The following is a 25,982-nucleotide window of genomic DNA, read 5'->3' as shown; positions in this document are numbered from 1 at the left end:
TACTTAGATACTCAATGTCCAAAATGTCTCTCATAGTGGCGCCAGATACCCATATTAATCTGACATTGGCTCTAGTTCATCAAGGACTTGTTTTTAGAGTGGGGTAAACCTGATCTCAGATCCTGTTCTTGTTGAAGAGGGGAGCTGTTAGGACTTTCTTGTTCTCTGTCCATTCACATGCTGCTCGTTTGGAATAAAGGTCAGGGCGTACCAATTTTAAGGTTTGTGGAAAAAGCAGGGGCCTCCTTCCACTTGATCACTTTAGGAGTTCATCAAAAGCTCAGATTTTGTTATACCTTAGGTCACAGGTACGGCTCCATGACAATTCTTGAGGTCTAAGAAATGGGATATGCTTCAAAAGCAGCATCAGTTATCCTGGGTTTAATGTGGGCAGTCTGAGAGCATTCCTCTACCAAACACTGTCCAGTAGAATCTTTGTGATTTTAAAAATGGGTGAAGATGATCAGAATGTATAAAACTTTTATTTAAAAAATAAATGTCATGGGAATATAATGTGTAGCATGGTGACTATACTTTGTATTTGAAAGCTGCCAAGAGAGTAGTTCTTAAAAGTTCTCATCACAAGAAATTTTGTAATTTTGTACTATGTGTAGTGATGGATGTTTAGACTTGTGATCATTTTGCAATATATACACATATCGAAGCATTATGTTACACACCTGAAGCTAATGTATGTCAACTAAATATATCTCAATTTTATATTAAAATGTTTTTAATGTTTGTCTATTTTTTTTTAATTTTTTTTTTCAACGCTTTCTATTTATTTTTGGGACAGAGTGAGACAGAGCATGAACGGGGGAGGGGCAGAGAGAGAGGGAGACACAGAATCGGAAACAGGCTCCAGGCTCTGAGCCATCAGCCCAGAGCCCGACGCGGGGCTCGAACTCACGGACCGCGAGATCGTGACCTGGCTGAAGTCGGACGCTTAACCGACAGCGCCACCCAGGCGCCCCTGTCTATTTATTTTTTAAGTTTATTTTGAGAGAGAGAGAGAGAGAGAGAGAGAGAGAGAGAACACAAGCAGTGGAGAGGAAGAGGAGAGAGAGAGAATCCCAAGAAGGCTCCATGCTGTCAGCATGGAGCTCAGTGTGGGGCTTGAGCTCACGAACCGTGAGATCATGACCTGAGCCAAAATCAAGAGTTGGTTGCTTAATGGACTGAGCCACCCAGGCACCCCTTTGTTTATTTTTGAGAGAGAGAGAGAGAGAGAGAGGTGGGAGCAGAAAGAGAAGGAGACATAGAATTCAAAGCAGGCTCCAGGCTCCGAGCTGTCAGCATAAAGCCCAATGCGGGGCTTGAACTCATGAACCGTGAGATCATGACCTGAGCCATAGTTGGACACTTAACCAACTGAGCCACCCAGGCACCCCAATATATCTCAATTTTTAAAAGAGGGAGGAGAAAAGGAAAAACAGGAGAGATTTGGGACATGGAGTGCTGACAAAGAGAACAGATTTGAGTTAGAGACCAAAGTTTTGTTTTCCATTGAAGGAATAATAGGATTTGAGATATCTGGAAAAAAATAAAGTGAAATAAAATAAAAGTTTCAAAACAATTTTTTTAACTAAAAAAAGTACTACATCCACACTATCTGGTTGGGCAGCCACTAGTAACATATGATTATTGAGCCTTTGAACTATAGCTAGTAAGATTAAGGAAATGAATTTTTAATTTTAATTAAATGTAATAACCACACATAGCTAATGACTACCATATTGGATAGTATTACAGTTCCTAGACTGTCTACATTTGTACTTTAAAGATTTATTCTTACCTTAATTGTGATAATTATAAAATGCAAGAAAATTGATAAAATATATATATATTAAATTTTTAAATATTTTTGAAAGAGAGAGAAAGAGAGCATGGAGGAGGAGTAGAGAGATGGAGACAGAGGATCTGAAGCAGGCTCTGCGCTGACAGCAGAGAGCCTGACACGGGGCTTGAACTCATGAACTGAGATCATGATTTGAGCCGAAGTTGGACGCGTAACCGACTGAGCCACCCAGGCGCCTCAGATATATTTTTTTAAAATAAAGACACTCTACTGTGGTCAGGATTAGGAGAAGCAGAATCCATACCATGCACGTAGAGTCAGAAAGATAATTCTGGCATATTGTATTGCATGCAGTGGAATTGAAGAAGAATGCGTTCTTATAAATGTTATGAGGGTCTACCTTTAGGTACACCTTATGTCATTAGAAGTATAGTAACTTTTGGTTTAGAATCACTGGCTTAGGAATTTTTAGGGCCCTTCCAGCTCTAAATTATGTGATTTCTGTGACTTATAGCAGCGTTGGTCAGGAAAAATGTCATGGTTAATATTGCACAATATTGCATGACGTAGGTCTGAAGGATGAATTGCATGAGGCAAAGGCTCTACTGTTGGAAATATATAGTGGGAGGGAGTCCACAGATGAATACATGGCTTACTCAGAAAATGATGAGTAGATTAATGTAGCTAGAGATAATATTTTATGAGCACGTTGGTGGGGAGGGTTAGGATGGTAAGAAAGCAGGGATTGCAGCTCATTTTTTTAGAAGCTTGAAAACTACATTGTAAAAATGTACTTTAGTTCTAGAGGAAGTTAGGACTCATTTGAGCCATAGGACAGATGGATAATCAGGAGAAAGTAATTAAAATAGGTTGGGTTGGAAATAAAGAATATTTTAGAACTATATTCATAGTTCTGGAAGTAAAGATATGAACCAGAGCCATAGCAGTGAGTCTAGAAATGAAAACATACATTAAGAGGGAGAATGTGAAATGGCAAACATATTTCACCATCAGATGATAAAATGAGATACTGGTGAATTGAGTTCAGTGATAGTCAAGATATCTCCAGCCAATAAGATGTTTTTAAAGGCTGGGGCCATACCTGGCTCATTTGGCTCTTGTTGGAGTATAATTCAATATATGAAATCAATGACGTTTCACAATGTGATGAGTCACCTACCTGTGCTGTGTGTGTGTAGACTAGATAAAGACAATATTCTACAATATTCTAGAAAAGAAATCTCAAACTTGGATGGAATTTAAAAATAACAGAGCTTTGTGAGTGTGATTATGATTACAATATGACTGTTAAATGAAAATTGGCTAATTTTCATTTTGATTGCAGAGTATTTATAAACTCTCAACTTTTCATATGGTTTTAGATTTTACATTTTTTTCCTTTTACCTCAGTGTTGCTTTCTCTCTTTTATAAGGTTAAATACTTTTTACCAGATAATTCTTCAGTATGTTGCACCATCCAGTATACTTGTGGTGTCATATTGCAGTATTCTTCCAAATTGTTTTGTATAACAAAGAGGCAGTTTAGATTGTGTAATTTAGGAATAAATGGTAACTAAATTCCCCTTCATGCCTTGTGAATTTTGTCCCTCACAGAAATGTAAAAGTTTAGTTGGCAGAAAAAAATATTGAAAGAAAAATCAGTGCTCCTGATGTTAAAAATGCAATGCAGAACAACATCCATTTAGATAGTGCCCTTTAATCTTAATATTTTGAAAGCAGTTAATTTTTAAAGATAATTTTCTTTTGTATATTGAAGGAAATATGTGTAATGAATAAAATGGGGCAGACAAAATGACAGCAATTCATAATTCCAGATTGCAAAGGTAATCATTGATGTAATTTCCTCTAATTATTTTACATGCATGCATATATATGTGTAATATACTTTTTTATAATCTATTATTTATTTCATAATAGGTCATGACCAAACATGTTGAGAAAATACTTTGTTATATGACACAAACAATTTAAATTCATAGCAGAAACTTTCATATATGTATACACTACACTTTTTCCTACTACTGTCATTTTTTGCCTGATTTACTTGTCACCTTGTTTACCATCTTCACTCATGATACATATGGTTCACTCAATGTATATTGGAGTTCTTTTTCCACACATTCTTATTTTTTAAAATTTTTTTTAACGTTTATTTATTTTTGAGACAGGGAGAGACAGAGCATGAATGGGGGAGGGTCAGAGAGAGAGGGAGACACAGAATCTGAAACAGGCTCCAGGCTCTGAGCTGTCAGCACAGAGCCCGAAGCGGGGCTCGAACTCACAGACCGGGAGATCATGACCTGAGCCGAAGGCAGACGCTTAACCGACGGAGCCACCCAGGCGCCCCTCCACACATTCTTTATAACCATAGCAGTATTGTCTTCTGACTACAGATTTTACAGCTGCTGCCAACCCCCACCTCTTACCCCACCATTTTCAGATAACCTGTTTTATTTTAATTTTACTGTGTTTGGGTGCTTGTATTTCTTTTTTTTTTAATTTTTTAAAAAATATTTATTTATTTTTGAGAGAGACAGGGAGAAACAGAGCATGGGGGAGGGGCAGAGAGCCTAGAGAGACACAGAATCCAAAGCAGATTCCAGGCTCTGAGCACTCAGCACAGAGCCCAATGTGGGGCTCAAACCCATGAGCTGTGAGATCATGACCTGAGCTGAAGTTGGATGCTCAACCAACTGAGCCACCCAGGTGCCCCGTAAGTATATCTTTCTAAGGATAATTTTAACATTATAGAATTTGCAAATTTTACCAGGATAAGAGAAGGTACTGTTTTCTAACTAAATTGACTGGTACTTCCTGATTGCTTTTGGTTTGAAATATTTTCTTCAATCAGAGAGATTGTCTTCTGTTTTATCTTTAATTATTTCTTATTCTTTACTTGTAAAGTAATTGTTATGTATTTATGTATCTACATATATATATATATATAATATACACACATGTGTATAATAGACACATACAAACATATATGTTGCACTCTGTTTTAAGCACTATTATGTACATAGAAATAGATACATGGTCAGTTATAGATATGGATGTAGCTGTCAATATAATGCTCACATATGTAATATAAGGAAACTTAAAGTCAGAACAATTGAGTAACTTACCCACTGTCAAAGAGTTATGAAATAGTGTTACTGGCTGGCCCTGGAACCCAGGCATTTCACCCTAGAAGTTGGTTATTCATTAATCTATATTTATAAAGAAATATAAATGTATATGTAAATACATATTAATATAAATACATATTTATATTAATTACATATTTATATTAATATGCATTTATATATTTATAATATATATTTAATATATTCATATAAATATAATACACTTAAAACATATTTATGTAATATATACATATATGTGTGTATATTTATATCCCATGAGTGTATATCTACCTGAAACTCCTCCATGCCTTAAATCTTTTTTTTTTAATATTTCATGTTTAAAATATGTTTTCTCTAATATCTGGGAAAAGTTTTTGAATATATCTACTGGTTTAGGAATTCCATTTTTGGGGGTGCCTGGGTGGCTTAAACAGTTAAGTGTCTGGCTTTGGCTCAGGTCATGCTCTCATAGTTCGTGAGTTCAAGCTCCACATCAGGCTATCTGCTGTTAGCACAGAGCCTGCTTCAGATCCCCTGTCCCCCTCTCCTCTGCCCCCTCCCCTGCTGTCTCTCTCTGTCTCTCTCACTCTCAAAAATAAACATAAAACTGAAAAAAAAATCCTTTCTTGTAACATCCATTTGGACTTTTGGTGCCTCCACTGTAATTTTAAACAATTTGACACTTGTATTTTCAATTTAAATTATTCTTTTTTGTTTTTACTCATTTTAAACAGTTATCGTGTTCTTTTGCTATAAGATTAAAAAGGGATATTCATATATTTCTCATGTTTCTTGTGATATATTTTGTTCCAATAGGTCATTTATTTGATTCCTTGGATAATTTAGCTACTTTGAACTATTCAATCTGCTAGTATTTTCATAAATACTAAATACTCTTTAACTTTTCCTTCTATAAGTGTGAGAGAAAATAGTTTATAACTTTTTATAATTATAAGTTGCTGGTGGATTCTATTAGAGATCAATGGTCCTCTCTTAAGAAATGTTATAGACTTAATGAAATGAGAGTTACAGTTCTAGGATTTCCATGGTTTCACTTGGCCAAATTAGGCGATCAGTAACATGTTAGGGGAAGGTTAAAGAGCTGCCTTTGGGGGAGACATGGCTAAAGCTTAATATCATAATGACTAATATGTTTTTCTTTTTTTCCCCCTCTTGTGGCAGTAGTAGTCATTCTGTTTTATCACTAGCACAACTGTCCCCCCATTACTAGTCAGTAATAGAACTGTTTCTAATTTACTGTGTAGAAATGTAAACAAGGATTGAACACTGCAGCAGTCATAAATGTTAGGGGGATTCTGGAACCTTATGATGCTCCCTTATGATATGGATATGGATATGATACAACCTTATGAGGCTGTGCAGACCACCACCACCCCTGCCCCCAAGAAGGTTGTACCTCCCTCTTACATGAAGCCCTCCTGCTTTAAACTCAGGAATTATAGAAGAGTTCCACTGAAAGTCGTACCTACTTATTTTTAATATGGGCCTTTTCTTTGGCTTTTTATTATTCATTTGTTGAAAAAAATAGACTTTGAGTGCTTCCTATATCCCATTTACTCTTGTTAGCCCCAGCTGTCTATCCTGTCCCTCTTTAAATCAGTGCAGTGGACATTCCTTAAAATTCTTGGCATATGAATGAACTTTTGCCTGGCTTCCAGTACAAATACCAATTCCCCACTACTTTTGCAGTTTATTTTTTCATTTCACTGGGAATTTTAAATGAGTGGAGCATTAAATAAATGAATTTCTAACATCAACCTTAGTAAGAGTTACCAATAATTAAACTTGGGAATATTGAATTCAGTATACAAATATTAAAATAATGTGCATAGAGACAAAGTGAGAATTGGGCCTTGGAAGAAAAAATGTATTTCCATCTGCTCCACGAAGCCTTTCCAATATTTTTATCTTTCTAAATTCCCATAGCCCTTCTTAGCTATTTTTATACTTACTATCATTCTGTGTGGGAGGTATATGTGTGTGTGGGGGGGTGGTGGTAAGTAGACTCCACAACCAGATTATAATCTTTTTGAGAATTAGGATAGTGTCATTTTTAAATTTTCTAGTTTCAAGCATAATACTATTCATCAGCATGCATTAGATATTTATTGATTCTTTTATGTACTTTGTACTGATAAAATTTAGATGGTTTAGCATTTTAGGGGTGCCAACGGATAGAGAAGATTCTCAATGCTAAAAATATAAAATAGATTTTTTTGTGTGTGAATTCTACACCCATTGTGGGGCTTGACCTCATGACCTCAAGATCAACAGTCACATGCTGTACATACTGAGCCAGCCAAGCACCCCTAGAACAGATTTTTTTAAAATTTTGTAATCAGCAATTTGTAGAGGGTTCTTAGTGAAGGTATTTGCTTGGGAATACAAATGTTACTCTCTACCAATATGCAGTGAATTTTAAAACTATATGTTTTGATCAATAATTGTATCTTCCTCATGTAATAACATTAAAAGTTCTCAATATTTTATAATCCTAATGCATAATCTTGTACGTTTTCCTAAATATATTAAAAATTGATATTAAAAGTTACCATTGTTTGATGATAATAATGCCCCAAGTTCTACAGAACTCTTAAATATTTTGCTGCTTCTTTTTTTTTTTCCTAGGCCCTACTTTTATCTAATGTCTCACGAAAGAGGTTTTCAACTGGGGAAGTTATTAACTTGATCTCAGCAGATGCCCAGCAGCTCATGGACTTGACCGCAAACCTCAATCTTCTTTGGTCAGCCCCTTTACAAATCCTGATGGCCGTATCACTGCTTTGGCAAGAGCTGGGTCCAGCAGTGTTGGCAGGGACAGCAGTCCTGGTGTTGGTTATACCAATAAATGCTTTGGTTGCAACTAGAGTAAAAAAGCTAAAGGTAAGAAAAAGACTGCATCCTGTTACACGTGTTAAACAGAAGCCAAGTTTTCTGACTTGTGTTGACAATAACCATCTAGCAAATTCTGTATATGTGGAAATAACCCAACTTTGTCATTCATTCATTCAACCAATATCGATTGGACATCTGTTCTGTGCTGAAGTACTGCAGTGAGGAGAACTGATGAGTTCCAGCTTTCATTGGAGGAGAAGGCATTGAGAAATGAATAAAGCACAATGCCAGATGTTAATTTGTGTATGAAGAAATACGAATTAGGCTAGGATGATAGAGTAACAGAGTGCCATTTCACATACGGGGTAATGAAGTCCTCAGGAAGGATATGATATATCAGCAGGGTAAGGGAGGAATCCATGTACAAATCTGAGAAAAAGATTTACTAAGCAAAAGTAACAGTGTGCACACAGTCTAGAGATAAGGGTGTGCTTGTTTTGTCTGAAGAGTGGCAGGGAGGCTGGTGGGTTACAGTAAGCAAGGAGTGACTACATCCAGAAAGTAGTTGGTAAGTGATTAACTGAAATAATTTTAATATTCTTACTTTACATTCATTCATCTTACTGTTAATACCTTATTTGACGTCTGCCATGTACCAGACAGTGTGGACTATGCTATACTGTAGAAATGGAGAAACAGGACATAGTTTACTGCACCAAAAAACCACAGTTTAAGGGGAAGGACGAATGGTTTCATGTGTTAAAGTAAACACACACATGCAGGTGTATTGCTTATGACACTTATTTTATTTTTTTAAATGGATAAAAGATTAACACTATCTATGTACTGACATGGAAATGTGTCAGTCACATATTAGGGGGAAAATAAAGAAACCTATGTATGCAGATATATGTGTATATTATGCATACATGTACATATACATAACCCAATTTTTTTTAATGTTTTTAACCTTTATTTATTTTTGAGAGAGAGAGCGAGAGAGCATGAGTTAGGGAGGGGAGAGAGAGAGGGAGATATGGAATGTGGAGCAGGCTCCAGGCTCTAAGCTGTCAGCACAGAGCCCGACACGGGGCTCAAACTCAGACCATGAGATCATGACCTGAGCTGAAGTCTGACACCCAACAGACTGAGCCACCCAGGTGCCCCAAATTTTTAAAAATGTGAATATACCTATGACATGGGTGTGATAGAGAATACTAAATGAAATGATACAGATTTAGATATAAATGAATTTTTATAGGCATAGAAATAATCTAGAGATGAAGCACCAGTCTTTTAAGAATGGTTACCTATAGAGTATAATTAAATGGAAGGAGGGAGATTTTTCACTAATTACTTGAATACATTTAAGGGATGAGGATTTACACCTTCTTTTATATTTTTCTGAATTTTCTAAATACAGATCAATCACCAAATAATTACTAAAATTACTACCAAATAATTACTAGAAAGATGACTAGTCTTTAGAGATGAAAACTAGAAAATACCATATAACTATGATATAATTATGAATTAATAACATAATAGTATTTAGAATAACAAGTTTGTATTATAATTAATATTTTTAAACTAGCTTTTAAAAATTCTAGATTTTAAATAATTTAAATTCAAGCTTTTATGAATTGAAATACATTTGGGGGAAATTTCAAAGAGAGTACAATATTATGTACAAATATACTAAACAGAAAATATGCCTTTAATCACACAAATAGTATTATGGATAGTAACTTGTAAGTGTGTAGTTTGTTAGATATACAAATACTGTACTTATTATTTGCCAAAAAAGAATCAATATTTGAAAATATCCATTTTAATCACTTTAATTTCCAAAGTATTAATACTCAAGATAGTATATATGTATAAGATAGTATAAGATAGTAAATATATATATGTGTATATATATATATATATAATTGATAAAATTTGGGAAATTTAATCCCATTTAAATAGAGTATGGATGGATATTATTTTTTTATTCAATTTTATTTTATTTATTTATTTTTTTTTCTTCAACATTTATTTTATTTTTTGGGACAGAGAGAGACAGAGCATGAACGGGGGAGGGGCAGAGAGAGAGGGAGACACAGAATCGGAAACAGGCTCCAAGCCATCAGCCCAGAGCCTGACGCGGGGCTCAAACTCACGGACTGCGAGATCGTGACCTGGCTGAAGTCGGACGCTTAACCGACTGCGCCACCCAGGCGCCCCTTTTTATTCAATTTTAAACAAATTACATGTAAATAAATAAATTTTCTACTATTTTGTAAAGTATGCAGTTTGCTCTTATTCTACTGCTGGCTACTTTTAAGCTTTAAAATATCTACTTATAACTAATTTTTACCTTTACCAATGAAAGAATATATGAATATTTTATGATGGTTTTCAACTAAATATTATATAAAATAGAGGGAAGAGAATGTATTTTTTTAAAAAGCTGTAGCAAAGTAAGTTAAATTATTAGCAACCTTTGTCAAATATGCTATCATTTTCTTCCCCTTAAATAGAAAAGCCAAACGAAGAACAAAGATAAACAGATAAAACTACTCAATGAAATCTTACATGGAATTAAGGTAATATAAAAGGAATGTGATTTTAATTTCACTATTTAGAATACAGTAATGTTAGTGAATAAATGAATTTTTTACCATTCTCAATATCAAAGTAATGAAATATATATATTGAAGGAAAGTAATGAAATATATATATTTATATGTATATATATGCAAAAAATACATATGAGTATATCATATAAACATAGGATACACATTATCTACCATTATATCATAGGATATAAACATTCACCATTACTACACTATAAACATTCATCAACACTATCATTATAAACATAGGATTTGCCTGTTATATGTACGCATTGATTCACATATATAGGTATACACACACACACATACACACACACACACATGTAATTGTTGGCAGAGTATTTCAAGTCTCATGTATAGGAATTCTTATTGTTAAAATAGCATTTAAATGAAACCAAATAAAATGCAGGTATTTTCTTTTTGTTTCTCACCCAAGAATTAAACATAAATATCCCCAAAGAGACAACATATAACTTGTTTTAAGGGGTTGTGTGGAAGAGATGGAATGAGGCAGGCAAGAGTGGCAATGACATTATCATCAGGTTGAAGGCAGGTTTATATGGGGAAAATGATGAAATGTCATTCAGGTTCTTTTAGGTGGAATAGAAATGATCATACAAATGGTATTTTACAAAATGTGTGTTATAAATTATTTATCCCTAAGAAAGCTACCCCCCATTCCACTAATATTTTCTCTATCATAAAAGAGTGCAACCTCATGAACTTTCTAGATAGATAGATAGATAGATAGATAGAATTTCAAATTCTGTTTCACCTAGATTATACCATATCAGATTTTTCTTTTTTTTTTAATTTTAATGTTTATTTATTTTATGAGAGAAAGAGAGAGACAGAGAGAGAATGAGAGCAAGCCAGGGAGGAGCAGAGAGAGAGAGAAATCTCAAGCAGGCTCTGCACTGTCAGCACACAGCCTGATGTGGGGCTCAAACTCACAAGCTGTGAGATCATGACCAGAGCCAAGACCAAGAGTCCAGTGCTTAACTACTCAGCCACCCAGGAACCCCTAGATTTTTTCTAAAGGACAAAATTTGTAAAGCCCACATGGAATTTCCTTCTGGAATTGACAATTGCATAGGAAATTTTCTGTCTTGTGCATTTATCATTACAAACATAGGATATGCCCATTATATGTACACATTGATTCACTTTAGGAATCATTAAAAATTCTGCTCTATTGTACTGTATACTTTCACAAAATTGAAAACTACTCAAGTGAAAGACATTGTTAAAGATACCTTGAAAAGAGACTGATATGATTCACTTACTTATCTGAATATAAGAGTAGCCTTAAGTAGCTCTGAAATTTAACTCAGATTAAATTACTGAATAGCTGATATTCTGTAATAAGGTCATACACCCCCAAAGGAATGTGATCCTAATGCATCCAGTACTTCTCAGTGGGTTAATTGATAACCCCTGCATTCATACAAAGTGTAGCAATGTATGTTTATAGGTTGTACTGGGTGGCTCAGTTGGTTAAGTGTCCGACTCTTGATTTCAGCTCAGGTCATGATCTCACAGTTTATGGGTTTGAGCCCTTTATCGGGCTGTGTGCTGACAACATAGAGCCTGCTTAGGATTCGCTCTCTCTCTCCCTCTGTCTAGCCCCTCCCTCACACTGTTTCTGTCTCTAAATGAATAAATAAATAAATAAAGATTGATCTTCATAAAAGGAAATTTGTATTATCAGCAAAACTGGGACAGTGTAGATAAAATAAAAGAACATTTCCTAGATATCTGAGCAAAGTCAAAAATTTGAAATTAGTTCCAGCAGTGAATATACTAGACAACTGGTAGAGGACAAAGTATAGGGAAGTTTAAAGTATAGGATAGTTTGAAGGTGTGGGCAGTCAGCATCCCTGAGGTTTGGGGGAAGAAAACAGATGCGATAGCCTCTCTCTGATAATGATAATAGCTCTCATTTAGTGAGCAATTTTTACGTGCCACATGCTGCAATGATCACTTTGGATCTGTTTCCTCATACAATTCTTAGGAACCCCAAGAAAATAACTTCTCATCTTCATTTTCCAAATAAGGAAACAAAGTCTCTGAGAAGTTAAGTGTCATGTCTGAGTTCACAGAGCCAGTGAGAGATTTTTAGGGTTCTCCAGAGAAACAGAGCAATAGGATGTATGTGACTGTATATATTCCAGTTTACAATCTCAAAACACTAGTCACCTTTCAGAAAATGGCTTGAAGTCCCATGCCATCAGTCTTCCAGAAATTGAGAGGCCATAGAAAGGAGCATAGCTATTGGGAAATGGGAGTGGACAGAAGTGAGAGCTGAACCAGCAGGAAGAGTACTAATATTAAGCTAGACAGAAACACTGTGGGGCTCATGCCCAGAGCTGAGATGTTGCTAAAGTCTGGCTCAGAAATAAGGTAGCTATTGGTGGATGAGAAGGACAGAAACCTGGAGAGGTGGTGATTTTCTACTCCCAGCCATCTACCCCCCAAAAGCCCATAATAAAAGGAAATACTTTTTTTATGTTTATTTTTGAGGGAGAGAAGATAGAGAGAGAGCACGAGCAAGGGAGGGGCAAAGGGGGAGGGAGACAGAGAATCTGAAACAGACTCTGTGCTGTCAGCACAAAGCCTGACGTGGAGCTTGAACCCATGAACTGTGAGATCATGATCTGAGCCCAAGTCAGATGCTCAACCGACTGACCTACCCAGGAGCCCCAGGAAAAATTTGACCCAGGTGAAAATAGGAGTATTATTTGCTTTATGAGTTTAATGTTTTTTTTAAAAAACCTTTACAGTTGTGTGTATGTTGGGGGCCAGGGGAGTATACTGTGTATATTTGTATGGGTGCAGGTTTTTATTTCTTATATGATATTGATTTATCAAATAGTCATTGTCTGCATCTTTTACAGATCCTCAAACTTTATGCATGGGAACCCTCCTATAAAAAGAAGATTGTTGAAATTCGAGAACAGGAGTTAGAAGTTCAAAAATCAGCTGGGTATCTTGCTGTATTTTCTATGCTGACATTAACTTGCATTCCATTCTTGGTGAGTGTGTATAATATTTCCTGTTTTGATTTTCAAATTTGATCTGCAGATCACCTCCAAATTACCTGGACTTAAGGTGTCCAAAGTGGAGTCTTCTGTATCTGAAATAACATTTTCATGAAATGCAGTCGTTGATTTATGTAGAATAGAGAATGGAAGTTTTAAAGAAGAGGAAAGTATATGCATTCTCATTGGTCTGTATTTTTTACCTATAATACAATTTTGTTTCTTTACAAATTGCTCACAGATCGACCACTTGCCTTTCTATCCTTAAACAGTATAACCTGCATTTAAGAGTTTCATTTCAGGTATAAAATTCCTTGATTGGTGTGATTAAGCAAGACCCAAAGGCATACTATATGGAGTTGGGAAGGGAATGAAGAATTATTGAGTGCTTCTCCAGCATGCCAGACAAGTTAATAGAGGTTGCCTTGTTTCATTCTTGCAATGAGAAGGCATTGCTTTTCTCATTTCACAATAGGAAATGAAAGTCCATTCTACTTTGGTAATATCCTCAAAGTTATAGGATTAATATTCGGAGGCAAATTGATAGGAACTGAGGGTGTTCTCTTTCTGTCATACCATGTAAGCATTGGGAATTCCGTGCTATTTAAACTAGAATATAAAGTGCCTTGAGGTATAAAGCGATGACTGAAAGCCAAAGGAAGACAAGACCACATAGAGCTGAAGCATCAATGTTAATCAAAGTTACCACTCCCGGTGGTGATGGGGGCCAGGGGAAGTTCCATATGTCTCCCTGGTTGGCAATTTTAAATATTATTATTTTTTATTTAGATAAAAATATGAGTATTATGAAAATAAAAGTGATATTTACATTTGGAATTCTTTGGTGAAAATGTCCAAGAAGTATTTGCTTAAGATAAGTCCTATGTACATGATAGCATATTCTCATGCATATATGAACTTTTCTGCCCTTTCTAAATGACACTTACAAAAGTAAATATAAATGTTATGAGCCATGATTTATTCATACTTTCTTCAGTTAATTTTGTGACTCACAGAAAGTATAATCATTACATTTGAGTCTGGGTGTATACATATACCATTGAAAAATAAATTTACATAATACTCCATCTTAAAAAAAAAGATGTACACATTTTATTTATTTTTTAAATTTTTTTAAGTAAATTTCTTCCGAGAGAGAGAGAGAGATTGGACAGGGGAGAGACAGAGAGAGAGAGGGAGAGAGAGAGAGAAAGAGAATTCCCAACAGGCTCTGCACAGACTGCATTAGTACACATTTTAAATGGGAATAATTCCAGTAGGAACATGATATCTGAAAGAAGGGAATTGGGCCACATGGTCTCAAGGATGCCGTTTTCTAAGATACACAATTGTATTATCTAAATATTATTTTATATTCTTCAGCAATCATACTGAATAGTACTGGATTTTGGTAAACAACAATAAAAAAGGTTTTAACATTTTTTCCCCTATTTTGGGGGACTTTAACTCATACTGTTGTTAGCACTGAATAATTGAAGGAAAGAACATGTCTGTATTTTTTAGGTGTCCCTGGCGACGTTTGGCATCTATTTCTTATTGGATGAAGGAAACTTTTTAACAGCCACTAAAGTGTTCACATCTATGTCTTTGTTTAATATTTTGAAGCTTCCTTTGTTTGATTTACCAATGGTGATCTCAGCTGTGGTCCAGGTACATCCAAAATATGCTTAAACCTTAGAAGAGTCATTCATCTACTGAAGTCTGTGGTTTTGCACATTTTACTTCTGTGTCTTTTTTTTTTTTTTGGTATTTATTTCACTTTTTGTTGTTGTTTTACACTGCCTTCAAAATTAATCTCCCCGAATTAATGAGTAATAGGGAACATGAACGAATCGGAGGAATCATGTTTTCTTTGCCTATGCTTTTCTCCTATCAAAATGACTTTTAAGTGTTTCCATATAGGATATTGTTTTCATTGCTAAGCGTTAGTTTATTTTATTTAGCTTTTTAAAAGGTAGTGTTAGACATAATGCCATCAAAAGTCTCATTTTATGTTTTCAGTTGAAAAAATATTTAGCTGGATGCTTTGTATGGAACTTGATATGAATGTTTCTCCAGGGTTCAGCAACATTTCATCTGTACTGAAGGAATAAGACAGGGAAACAAGTGCACTGATAATGTCAGTCTGCCAACAAACCGTGTATGAGGTATCTGCTTCAGCAGATCTTTATTGTAATCTCCAGTCACTGGGGGCTCTTTTAATATTATTATAATGAGTAGAAAGCTGCTAAAACCACAGGGAATGTGGAGAATGATCCCTTTGCGCTGAGATTTTGTGTTAAATTTTTTGAATGTCAGGTTTCGATTTTCTGGGTGGCCTCCATTGAATCCTCTTCCTCAAGTCTGAGTTCATAAGCAAAGTGAAGCTTTGCTAATTGGAACCAGCTCTTTAATCTATGAACTTTGCCTTTAAATTTTTATATGATTTGATGGGTGCCTGGGTGGCTCCATCTGTTAAGCATCTGACTTTGACTCAGGTCATGATCTCTCGGTTCATGAGTTTGAGCCCTGGTTTAGGTGAGCTCAAGTCCCGCTTCTGGTGAGCCCCACCTCTCTCTCTCTCTCTCTTTCTCCACTCCCTCTCTGCCTCTCATGAGTTTCTCTCTGTCTGTCCCTCACTCACTTCTGCCTTCTCTCTCTCTCAAAAAAATTTTTTTCTGTATTATTTAAGTAAATAGTAACTTATAGTTACTAATAGTAACTGTAATGGCAATAATTATATTAAATTATATTAATTATATTAAAATTATAATAGTAATAGTATATTATTTGAATAAATATATAGTGAATACCAAGTAATCCATTTTTGTTTTATCATACCTTTTCTGGTTGTTATTTTACTAATAATGACCAACAGAGGGCATAGAAGTACTATTGATGTGACGCTTCTAACAACTTGTTTTCTTGGCATTCTGAAAAATGCCATTCTTAGAATAAGTATTGTTTTGGTTTTGAAATTAGAATCTAGCTAAAGGTCTAGTATCTCAAAGTGTTCTCCAACTCCTAGTGGTACACTACTGCCTTCACTAAATAAATATGGATAACAGTTGTCAAAAGAAAGGAAAGGAAAGGAGAGGGAGGGAGGAGAGCGGGGGGGGGGGGGAAGGGAGGAGAGGGGGCAGAGGGGGCAGAGTGGGGAGAGGGGGGAGAGGGGGAAGAGGGAGAGGGAAAGGGAGGACAGGGAGGAGAGGGAAAGGGAGGAGAGGGAGAGAGAGAGGGGAGGGAAAGGGAGGAGAGGGAGAGAGAGAGGGAGAGGAGAGGGAGAGAGAGAGGGAGAGGAGAGGGAGAGGGAGAGGAGAGGGGAAAGGGGAAAGGGAGGGGGAAGGGGAAAGGAAAGAGGAAAGGGGAAAGGAAAGAAAGGAAAGGAGGCATACCTATATGCCGCACTTGGGAAACAAAACCGTGGCCCAGTACATCTTATCCACTAACAATAGATATCTTCTAGCATAGTGTGAATAAAAACATACTAGAGATTTCATGTAAGTCAGTTTCAGGAAAACAAAATTGATTTTATTTATCCTAATTGTAGGTAAGCATTTTATAGCTTTTTTACTAAAACTAAATGTTATTATTGCCAAAACTATCATTTTCTACTCAGAAGCAGAACTCATTGAACAATTCTGAAGTTGCTTTTGAAAACTAATCTTTCTATAATTATTAATGAATTAGTCATTATGGCTTTACTAGAGTGTTAAGGAGTAGTTTTGGCATATATGCCTTCCTGCATATATGATGTTTGTTTTGGTCTTTGATCCTTGAAGCTGTTCTTTCTTTTTAGGAATGAAATTATTTATAAACATTAAAATAATTCAAACTATGCTAACTGAAAATTTATATCAATATCTTCCATGTGCATCAAATATTTTTAATCGTACTGTAAAGTCCCCCAAAATTTTTTTAATTGAAGCTCTCCTTGACCCCCAAATAAATTCCATCTGTGTTTATTCTGATAGACAAGAATATCATTGGGTCGGTTGGAAGACTTTCTCAACACTGAGGAGCTTCTTCCTCAAAATATTGAAACAAACTACATAGGAGGTCAGCATTTTCTCTGCCTTCAATATTTATTTGACTTCTGGGTTGAAGATAATTGGCTCTAAAATGCACCATTGTATTTATTTTTCTTCACAGATCATGCCATTGGTTTTACAAATGCTTCCTTCTCCTGGGATAAAACAGGGATTCCAGTACTTAAAAAGTAAGTCATAATTTGGGAAAAACTAAAAACAAAAAATATTTTAGCATTGAATTCTATAATGTTCCATATTTTTATTTCTTGGAGTTAAAAAAAAATTTAATGTTTATTCATTTTTGAAAGGCAGAGAGACAGAGCATAAGCAGGGGTGGGGCAGAGAGAGTGAGGGACACAGAATCTGAAGCAGACTCCAGGCTCTGAGCTGTCAGCACAGAACCCGACGCGGGGCTCGAACTCACGAACTGTGAGATCATGACCTGAGCTGGAGTCGGCTGGTCAACCAGCTGAGCCACCCAGGTGCCCCATATTTCTTGGAGTTTTTAAAGCAGAAGATGAATATATCGAAATTTACAAGGCTATTTTTTTAAATCTCTCACAATACCTTTCATTTTTATAGTTTTTTTTTTCCCCTCTCTTGCTTTCTATTCATTTCCTCTGTTTCCTCTGTAGCATTTGTTGTTCACAGTTTGAAAGGTTGGGTATTCATAGAATAGTGTAGTCTCATATGAATAGAAGCAATTTCAAGGATGATGCTCTAATTTATCTAGGAATATACATTGAAAACTGTAACAAGAACTTCCTATATCACTCTCTCCTTTTCTTGTCATGCAGCTTGAACATAAAGATTCCAGAAGGAGCTTTAGTGGCTGTCATAGGGCAAGTTGGATCTGGAAAATCATCTGTGCTTTCTGCCATGCTTGGGGAAATGGAGAAACTTACAGGAGTTGTTCAAAGAAAGGTAGAGCCAACAATACATTCATTCTCTATCTCCTAGTGTAATAGGCCATAGCCAACACATGGTTAGTGTCCTAAGAATTTATCAAATCAAATTGAAGATGCAAGTATGTAATGGGCATTTCTAGTTTGTAACAAACATTTCAATTTCCACAAAAATTGATTAGCTATGGATGGCTTAGTAACAGTATTCTGTCCTCCAAATACTTTAGCAAATAATTTATGAATGCTTATGGTAATTGTTTGATGATATTAACTGAATTGCAACCAATTATAGAGAAACTAATGTGATTTATATTTTAATTTGATTTGCTTTCTAATTATCATCCATTGCAAAGTTCCCTAAGTAATTACAGCCACATTTCTAAGAAGTCTTGTAGTTGCTCATGGGTAGGATTTTTGACCTAGAAAAAAATCAGAAAAATAATAATATTAATAGCTTACTTTAAATTTCAGCCTTGGACTAGGGAGAGGACTACTCCAAGCCTTTTGTTCTATTCTTAAAGGTCAATAGGAATAAGAATTCAACAGGTTCTTAATCAGCTGTTTCTTTTTTGAAACATTAGACTATCTAATGAGTTTTTCCTTAGGTTTAACTAGCTCTTGGATAAAATACTAACCTAATACTAACCTACTCCTCACTTCTGATAAGATGGAGAAGTTCTATGGATGTGAGACCAGTTTCTTCACAGTTTTCTCTCTAGGACGAATCAATTCCAACTCTTTTATTTTTCTTCATAATATGTATTTCCTCATATCCTTTTATCTTTCCTGATTCCAGCCCTCCAATGAATAGTTCTACATTTATTCTTCTCTCTCAGCATTACTGTTACTTATTTTAGGATCAACTATGATGTCTGGGACTTTTTCTGATACAATTATACTGAAATGAATAGCCCTACTTTTTAACCTTAAGTATATTGTGTTTGTAGCCCTGTGCTCTTCATAACAATTGCAGTCAGCCTTTTGCCTGTAGTTGAAGATGATTGTACTATATCCTAGGCCAATAAGTGTCCTTTAAAAATATTATGATTATCATATTGACTTTATTTTCATTTAGTCTCTTCAGCTATTTTTACCAAGCAATTATTGCACACATACTGTGTTCTTGATACTTAGTACAAGCAAAATAAACACGAATATGACATACCCCTCTTTTTACAGAGTTCATAGTCCGGTGACAGAGATACTAAAATTAATTATGATGAGTATTTAAATCAGACATAAACAAATGGATCAAAGTATAAAAACCAACAGATTCTGCCTTGAAGAGTTAGAAAAATTATAGAGAGGAGGTAGCCTTTTATTTGATCTTGAAAAATAATTAGGAATTAATCAAGATAACAACAATATCTAATGCTTTAATGTGCAAAGACTTAGCCTGGTTCTTGGCAGAGTCAGATAGCTCCCTGTGAATTTTAATGGTTATTGTTATCTTTACTATGATTGTTGAGACTCTCATGGTAAGATTTAAAGATTATTTCTGATACCTTTCAGGGTTTGAAATTAAGAAAATGTTCATGGTTATGCAAGAAACCATAACAATGCTGTTCCTAATTATAAAGCTGAGTGAAAACCCTTTGTTTAAATTAAGCTAAGCTTGTGGAAGAGAGCAGATATTGTCTGTCAGTATAGTTGGCCACTTTGTCCTTCAGAAAGTTCTTTGGTCTGGAGCAGTGGCAGGACATGAGGTGTCATATATGAATTATTTCCCAAAACTTTTTTAATACTAAATTTATAACTATCATTCTTATTATCTCTGATTTAGTAATAATAATCATAACAATAGACGTGACACTTTGTGTTTACAAGGTGCTTTTGTGTTTTATCTTTCTGTTCCTCAAGGTTTCACATGAGAATTTTTTGAGGAATATCATGTTACAATGTTCAACCTCCGGTCTCCTGGTTCTCAGTATCAAAGGCTCACACCAGGCACTATTTATTCAGAGTATTCAGTGTTCGGTGTTGTTTGATGGAACATTACAGATTTGGAAGACCGTTTTTGAATTAGCAAATCTTCTATTGTGGTTTTATTATTAAGAATAAAATGAAACAAAAACCCATTTTAATTTGTGTATAAAATTAAAATAATAGTATAAAAATTAAAGGAAAAACTTACACCTCTGTGAAAATGGATCAACTCTTCTGTAGTTCCAGTTACACCAGCACATTGAGTCTCAATGTAGTATTTAGTTTCTGTTTTATATTTTGTGCCATTTTTTGCTGTTCTTCAGCCTTTTTCTCCTGTGTTTTTCATCCTCTTTCCCCTTATCTTGCCGAATACATAGCAAGTGTTCAAAATCTTTATCACTTGAGAATTGATTTAATATTATTCTAATTAAAGGTTATTCAAGAGCAATCACCTTTGTGTTCAAGATCAAGTTGGATCAGAATTACATTGTTTTGGATCAAAAGCCACTCCATGTCTTACATGCTCAAAAAAGAAGAATTAAAGTTAATCTTGGATCTTTAAAGTACCTGATAGAAATCAAAATGTTAATAGTTATATACATACGCATAAGTTCATAGGTCAAAAAGTACGTTCAGTGTTTTGCATTATTGTACAGCACACAGCAGTCAAAATAAATTCTTTAAAATCAATGTTTGGATAGAGTCCATGGGGTAGATTGAAAGGTAAGTCTCTAGTTCAAATACTGTGGGTCCTTTCTAAGAAAAGAAGGGTTATTTAAAAGGATATTTTATGCAGCAGACTGTCATATATTCAGGAATCATTTTGAGACATAAAATCATCAAAAAACAAACTTAGGAACAGTGAGTATGTGGAAGACACAGATGTGCCACCCAGATCCCCCTTCTAGGAAGGGCTTGCCTCCCAGCTGTGGGAATACATATAGCAAGCCAGCTCATTCAGGTTTGGCCTGGCTAAGGCCCCACTCCTGAAGGTCAGGCCAATTTAGCCTAACACAGAACAACTCTGATGGATAATACTCCTCTATGTCTCTCTGGGGGGTTGGTCAAAACCTTGTGGGATCTGTATTATGGTGTGACTTTTCCATCTACCCAATCCTCCTACCCTGTTTTCTTCCACAAGCATTGATCCCAAGTGAGCAACCTGTACTTCAGGCTTAGTGTTATGGGCCAAACCTCCCATCCCCAAATATATATTTGGAAGTCCTAGTCCCCAGAATGTGACTGTATTTGGAGATAGGGTCTTTAAAGAGGCAATTAAATTAAAATAAGGTCAGTAGGGTGGGCCCTATTCCAATATGACTGATGTTCTTACAAGAAGAAATTAAGACACACATACACGGAGAGAAGGCCATGTGAAAACTCAAGAAGGGAATCATCTACAAGCTAGAGATTTAGGCCTCAGGAGAAATATTGCTGACAACTTGTCAGACTTTTAGCCTCCAGAATTGTGAGAAAAGAAATTTCTGTTGTTTAAGCAACTTAGTCTGTGGTACCTTATAATGGCTGCTGGAGCTAATACACTCAGCCTCTACTTCCAGAAAACTCCACCAAAGACAGATAACTTTGATAGAAACTACAGAGAAAGTAAATTAAAAAAGCACAAAAGTAACTCATTTGAAAGGGCCTATAATAAACATATATAAAATTAAAATGCAAATAGGATATATTTATATTTAAGAAATAACCTAGTTCTGTAAAAATTCAGTTTAAAGTTAAAAGAAAACAAAGCCATGGACTAAATATGTTTATGTTCCTTTAATGTGGTACATGCAATGTTTTTTCTTTTCCCTTGTTAGGAGTGTTTCTTTTATTTCTTTCCTTTTTAGGGTTCCGTGGCTTATGTTGCCCAGCAGGCCTGGATTCAGAATTGCATTTTACAAGAAAACATTCTCTTTGGCTCCACCATGCAGAAGCAATTTTATGAGCAAGTATTGGAAGCCTGTGCTCTCCTTCCTGATTTGGAGCAGTTACCAAATGGAGATCAAACTGAGATTGGAGAAAGAGTAAGGAAAATATAATTCATCACATGCAGGAATAGAATTCCATTCAGCCATGTTAATAACATATTTATAGTCTTTTTTCTGAAGTCTTAAAGAGCTCTATACAACTATAATTTTTAAAAATCATTACAGAATTTCTATGAAAGAGATGGCGATATTAAGGACAAATAATTATCTATAATTGACTATTTGGAAAACAGATTTAAAATCAGCAGGGAATGCTGTCGTTAGTGTCCACATGGGGGAACGAAAGCCTACCAACTGGATCATCAACACTTTGTTTTTAGCTGCTCCCATAATGCTGTTCACTGTCTAATGAGTGAATGATGTTTTGTGTTTTTCCTGTATCTCTTGTGCGCAAAGTCAAGCCTAGGACAGTAGCAACAGAACACCAGTCTCCAGCGGTGGCACCAAGGCCAGGTTCTAAAAAGACTCAGACGATGCTGTCGTTAACGTGCCTTCTCCATGTTTGCTCATTCTTGCTTAAGAGGATCTTGCTTCCCATATTCTTTGTTCTATTTTATTTTCATTGCATTAATGAATAGTCATTACTTTGCCCAGTGTTTTGGAGTTTAAACAAAACAAAACAAGAGAGCATGAGCCAAAGTATGAACCCTAAGAGATTATCTCTGACCCGTGACTAAACTCTCCATTAATTAAACATGAATGCAAAAGCAGCCTCTGCCTGTGATTCATGTGTGCTGTGAAGATGGGTAAATGATCTTTACCAAGTGCTTTGAATTTCTGAAAAGAGAGTAAGCATAGTGTTGTTAGGCGTTTGTACCCCTGGCCCCAAGTTGTTTAATAGTGCTGTTATATAAATTGATAAATAAAATAATTAGAGAGCAAAAAGATAGAAAGTAGAAATATTTAAGATCTAGAATGAGGCAAAATTTACCTTTTAGCGAGACTTATGTTGGCTTTGTTCATAGCCTGTTACTTTGCAGATGTATTTTCTCAAGTTATTAAATTGATTTCATTTTTTTTCCACCACATCTGTGTTGTCGTTTTTTTTTGTTTTTTGTTTTTTTGTTTTTGGTGTCTTTGCTATCCCTTGGCAAAATGACACCATAGCTAAAATGATGCAGAAATGTGACTTCTTCAAACTTGTTAATACATACTGAATATTATGCTAATAAAGCCAAACTCTAACAATATGAAATGTTGACGGTATGTAAGTAAAAAGAATTTAAAGAGGAAGAAAATGCAAAATGTGAAGTATATATTAAATATAGGCATAAATGTCATCACCATATATAACTTACACTTTTTGTAATTAGATGTCTCCCAATCTGATGATATGCTTTAAAATAAACATGTAATTGACTATTTCAAAAGGAAATCTGTTTACAGCTGTTTATGAGACAACTAAGATAATGGATATAGAATTTTATTCATTTTTATTCATCTTTTCCTTTGGCATTCTTCAATTGACCACAAATATTTTTAAATCTATTATATGCCTTTTTTCTGCTATGGGGTACATAATGGTGAGCAAGGGAACTGTCCCCCTACCTTCAAGAGATTTGCAATCCAGTGTATCTCTGCCAATGATATTATCAGTTGTCCTTATTAATATTTATTAATCACCTAGTGTCAGACACAATCTGTGCGCTGGGAGTGTAAGGATAAACTAGATCATAGGCTTGTGAGGGAGACTGATGTGGGTATTGCCATTTCTGGCAATGGGATGAGTAAACTGAGCATCGCAAGACAAGAATGGAAGGAACGAATCACTTTACTTGGAACAGTGGGTGGAAGATTGCTTTGGAAAAAGACTTCTTAGAGTGACTAGATTTTGAATTAAAAGGGAGGATATGGGCTCTAAGTAGAATGAACAGCTTGGGCCAGTCTGGCTGGCAGGCCACCTTCAGGTGAGGACAGTATCAGGAGAATGGTTGAAAGATGAGTCAACACCAGAACGTAATTATTGTAGATTTATACTAAGGAATTTGTTGTTGCTCCTGGATGATGGCAAATGAGATGTGGGCATCCCAGGTTTTTAAACAAAGTGATGACATAATCACAGGATATGCAATGACAAGGCAGAGGATGAATTAGAAGAGTGACTGGGGATAATAGCTAATGTTGATTGTGTCTGTACTTGGTGTTGGATTTGTTGTAAACTTGTAAGTTTTTTAAATTTTTTACAAATATCTTTTGTTTTTTTGTAATTTATTTATTGTAAATATCTTATTAAATGCTTATGACAAACCTATGAGTTGGGGGCTGTTGTAATCACACACACACACACACTCACACACACATATTATATTATTTTATATATATTTTTGCATGCCTTTCCCCCCTGCTAAACTGTGACCTCCTCATGACAGAGGCTCAGTTTCATTATCTTTGAATCCCAAGTGTTATCTAGCACCCAGAATATGATTATACAAAGGAGGTATTTCTTGAGTAGGCACAAGATGAGAAAGGCAAAAAAGCATTGGCATTTTACAATTAGAGGTAACTGGCTAAGTTCTGTGCTGCAAGGAAAGCTTTTAAGCCAGATCTGTAAACACTAAATATAAAATAAATCAAGTAAATTGGGCCTGGCCCCATAATTCTCTATACAGGGCTGTACATGTCGACTTTAATTCTCACATGGAATGATGGATATTCCTTATTTCTTGCTTCTTAGAGTTGTACTTTTGCCAACAAGACTTGTAGTAATCTTTCTACAGAATAAAATAGGACATGATGATTACTGCTTTAGTAATTTAGCTATTATTCTCAATTTTCTATGTGTCAATTTAAAAATGATCACTGGTGTCAGTATATGGTTAGCAGCCAAAAATCTTATTTAATATATCAGAGGCATGACTTTTCAGAGTTAGGGGATTGGAAATTCTTTTCTCCTTAATTGTTAGTATCTACTTTTGAGAGTAAGCAATTAAGAGAAAGCAGATATATCTGTTAATTTGCACAAGTTAGTAGCACTTGGAAATAGCGGATGGGGGCTAGGCCTTTTGTATTTTGGAATAAAGAAAGGTTTGAGGGTTAATCTTGAATTGTCATCTGTCCATGCTGCAGAAGAGAAATTGGATGTCACTCTGTGTGCTTTGAGATTTACCCATTTTTGGTCATGGTTTTTCTCCTGCTCCATTTTCAGGGTGTGAATATAAGTGGGGGCCAGAAGCATCGAGTGAGTCTGGCCAGAGCTGTGTATAGCAGGGCTGACATCTACCTCCTGGATGATCCCTTTTCTGCAGTTGATGTCCATATTGGAAAGCAACTTTTTGAAAAAGTGATTGGGTCCTCGGGTATTTTGAAAAACAAGGTAGCCATAGTGTCATTTATGCTTTGAGAGGATAAAGGGAAGATAATCTGCATCGCAGTGTGCCTAAAATTCCAGTATTTTGTTCATTTGTTGAAGCAAAGTAGTGAAATTTTACGTGAAAGGGGGGTATTATATTAATCTTTTTACAGACAAATTTTCATGAATATTTTTTAAAGTTTTATTTACAAGTTTACTGTGACAACAATTTATGTGATTGTTACTTTATAGACTGATACCACACTCTAAAGGGAATTTGTATGTCAAAATGAGTTGTTTTTAGTTTATTTGATTTTTTTGAAAAACGGTATTTTCATACATAGCAATTTCATAGAAAGTATTATTTTACTTACTATTAAT

At 35.3% G+C, this 25,982-nt stretch overlaps 1 protein-coding gene across 3 annotated transcripts in view; it reads left to right on the top strand.

Moving 5' to 3' along the window:
- The window catches only part of LOC122491299 (multidrug resistance-associated protein 1-like), an 88,483-nt gene that overhangs the window by 21,728 nt on the left and 40,773 nt on the right, over positions 1-25,982 (top strand). For all 3 annotated transcript variants that reach the window (XM_043593845.1, XM_043593846.1, XM_043593843.1), the window contains exons 6-14: positions 7,594-7,848; positions 10,326-10,391; positions 13,319-13,456; positions 14,987-15,133; positions 17,437-17,521; positions 17,615-17,681; positions 18,291-18,417; positions 22,172-22,348; positions 25,458-25,625. In XM_043593845.1, coding sequence (XP_043449780.1) covers positions 7,594-7,848; positions 10,326-10,391; positions 13,319-13,456; positions 14,987-15,133; positions 17,437-17,521; positions 17,615-17,681; positions 18,291-18,417; positions 22,172-22,348; positions 25,458-25,625 — 1,230 coding nt within the window. The remainder of the gene's footprint in view (positions 1-7,593; positions 7,849-10,325; positions 10,392-13,318; positions 13,457-14,986; positions 15,134-17,436; positions 17,522-17,614; positions 17,682-18,290; positions 18,418-22,171; positions 22,349-25,457; positions 25,626-25,982) is intronic.

Source organism: Prionailurus bengalensis, chromosome C2, assembly GCF_016509475.1.
Source record: "Prionailurus bengalensis isolate Pbe53 chromosome C2, Fcat_Pben_1.1_paternal_pri, whole genome shotgun sequence".
Classification (NCBI taxonomy): Eukaryota; Metazoa; Chordata; class Mammalia; order Carnivora; family Felidae; genus Prionailurus; species Prionailurus bengalensis.
Note: the sequence above shows the minus strand (reverse complement) of the source record. Positions and strands in the feature narration are given on the sequence as shown.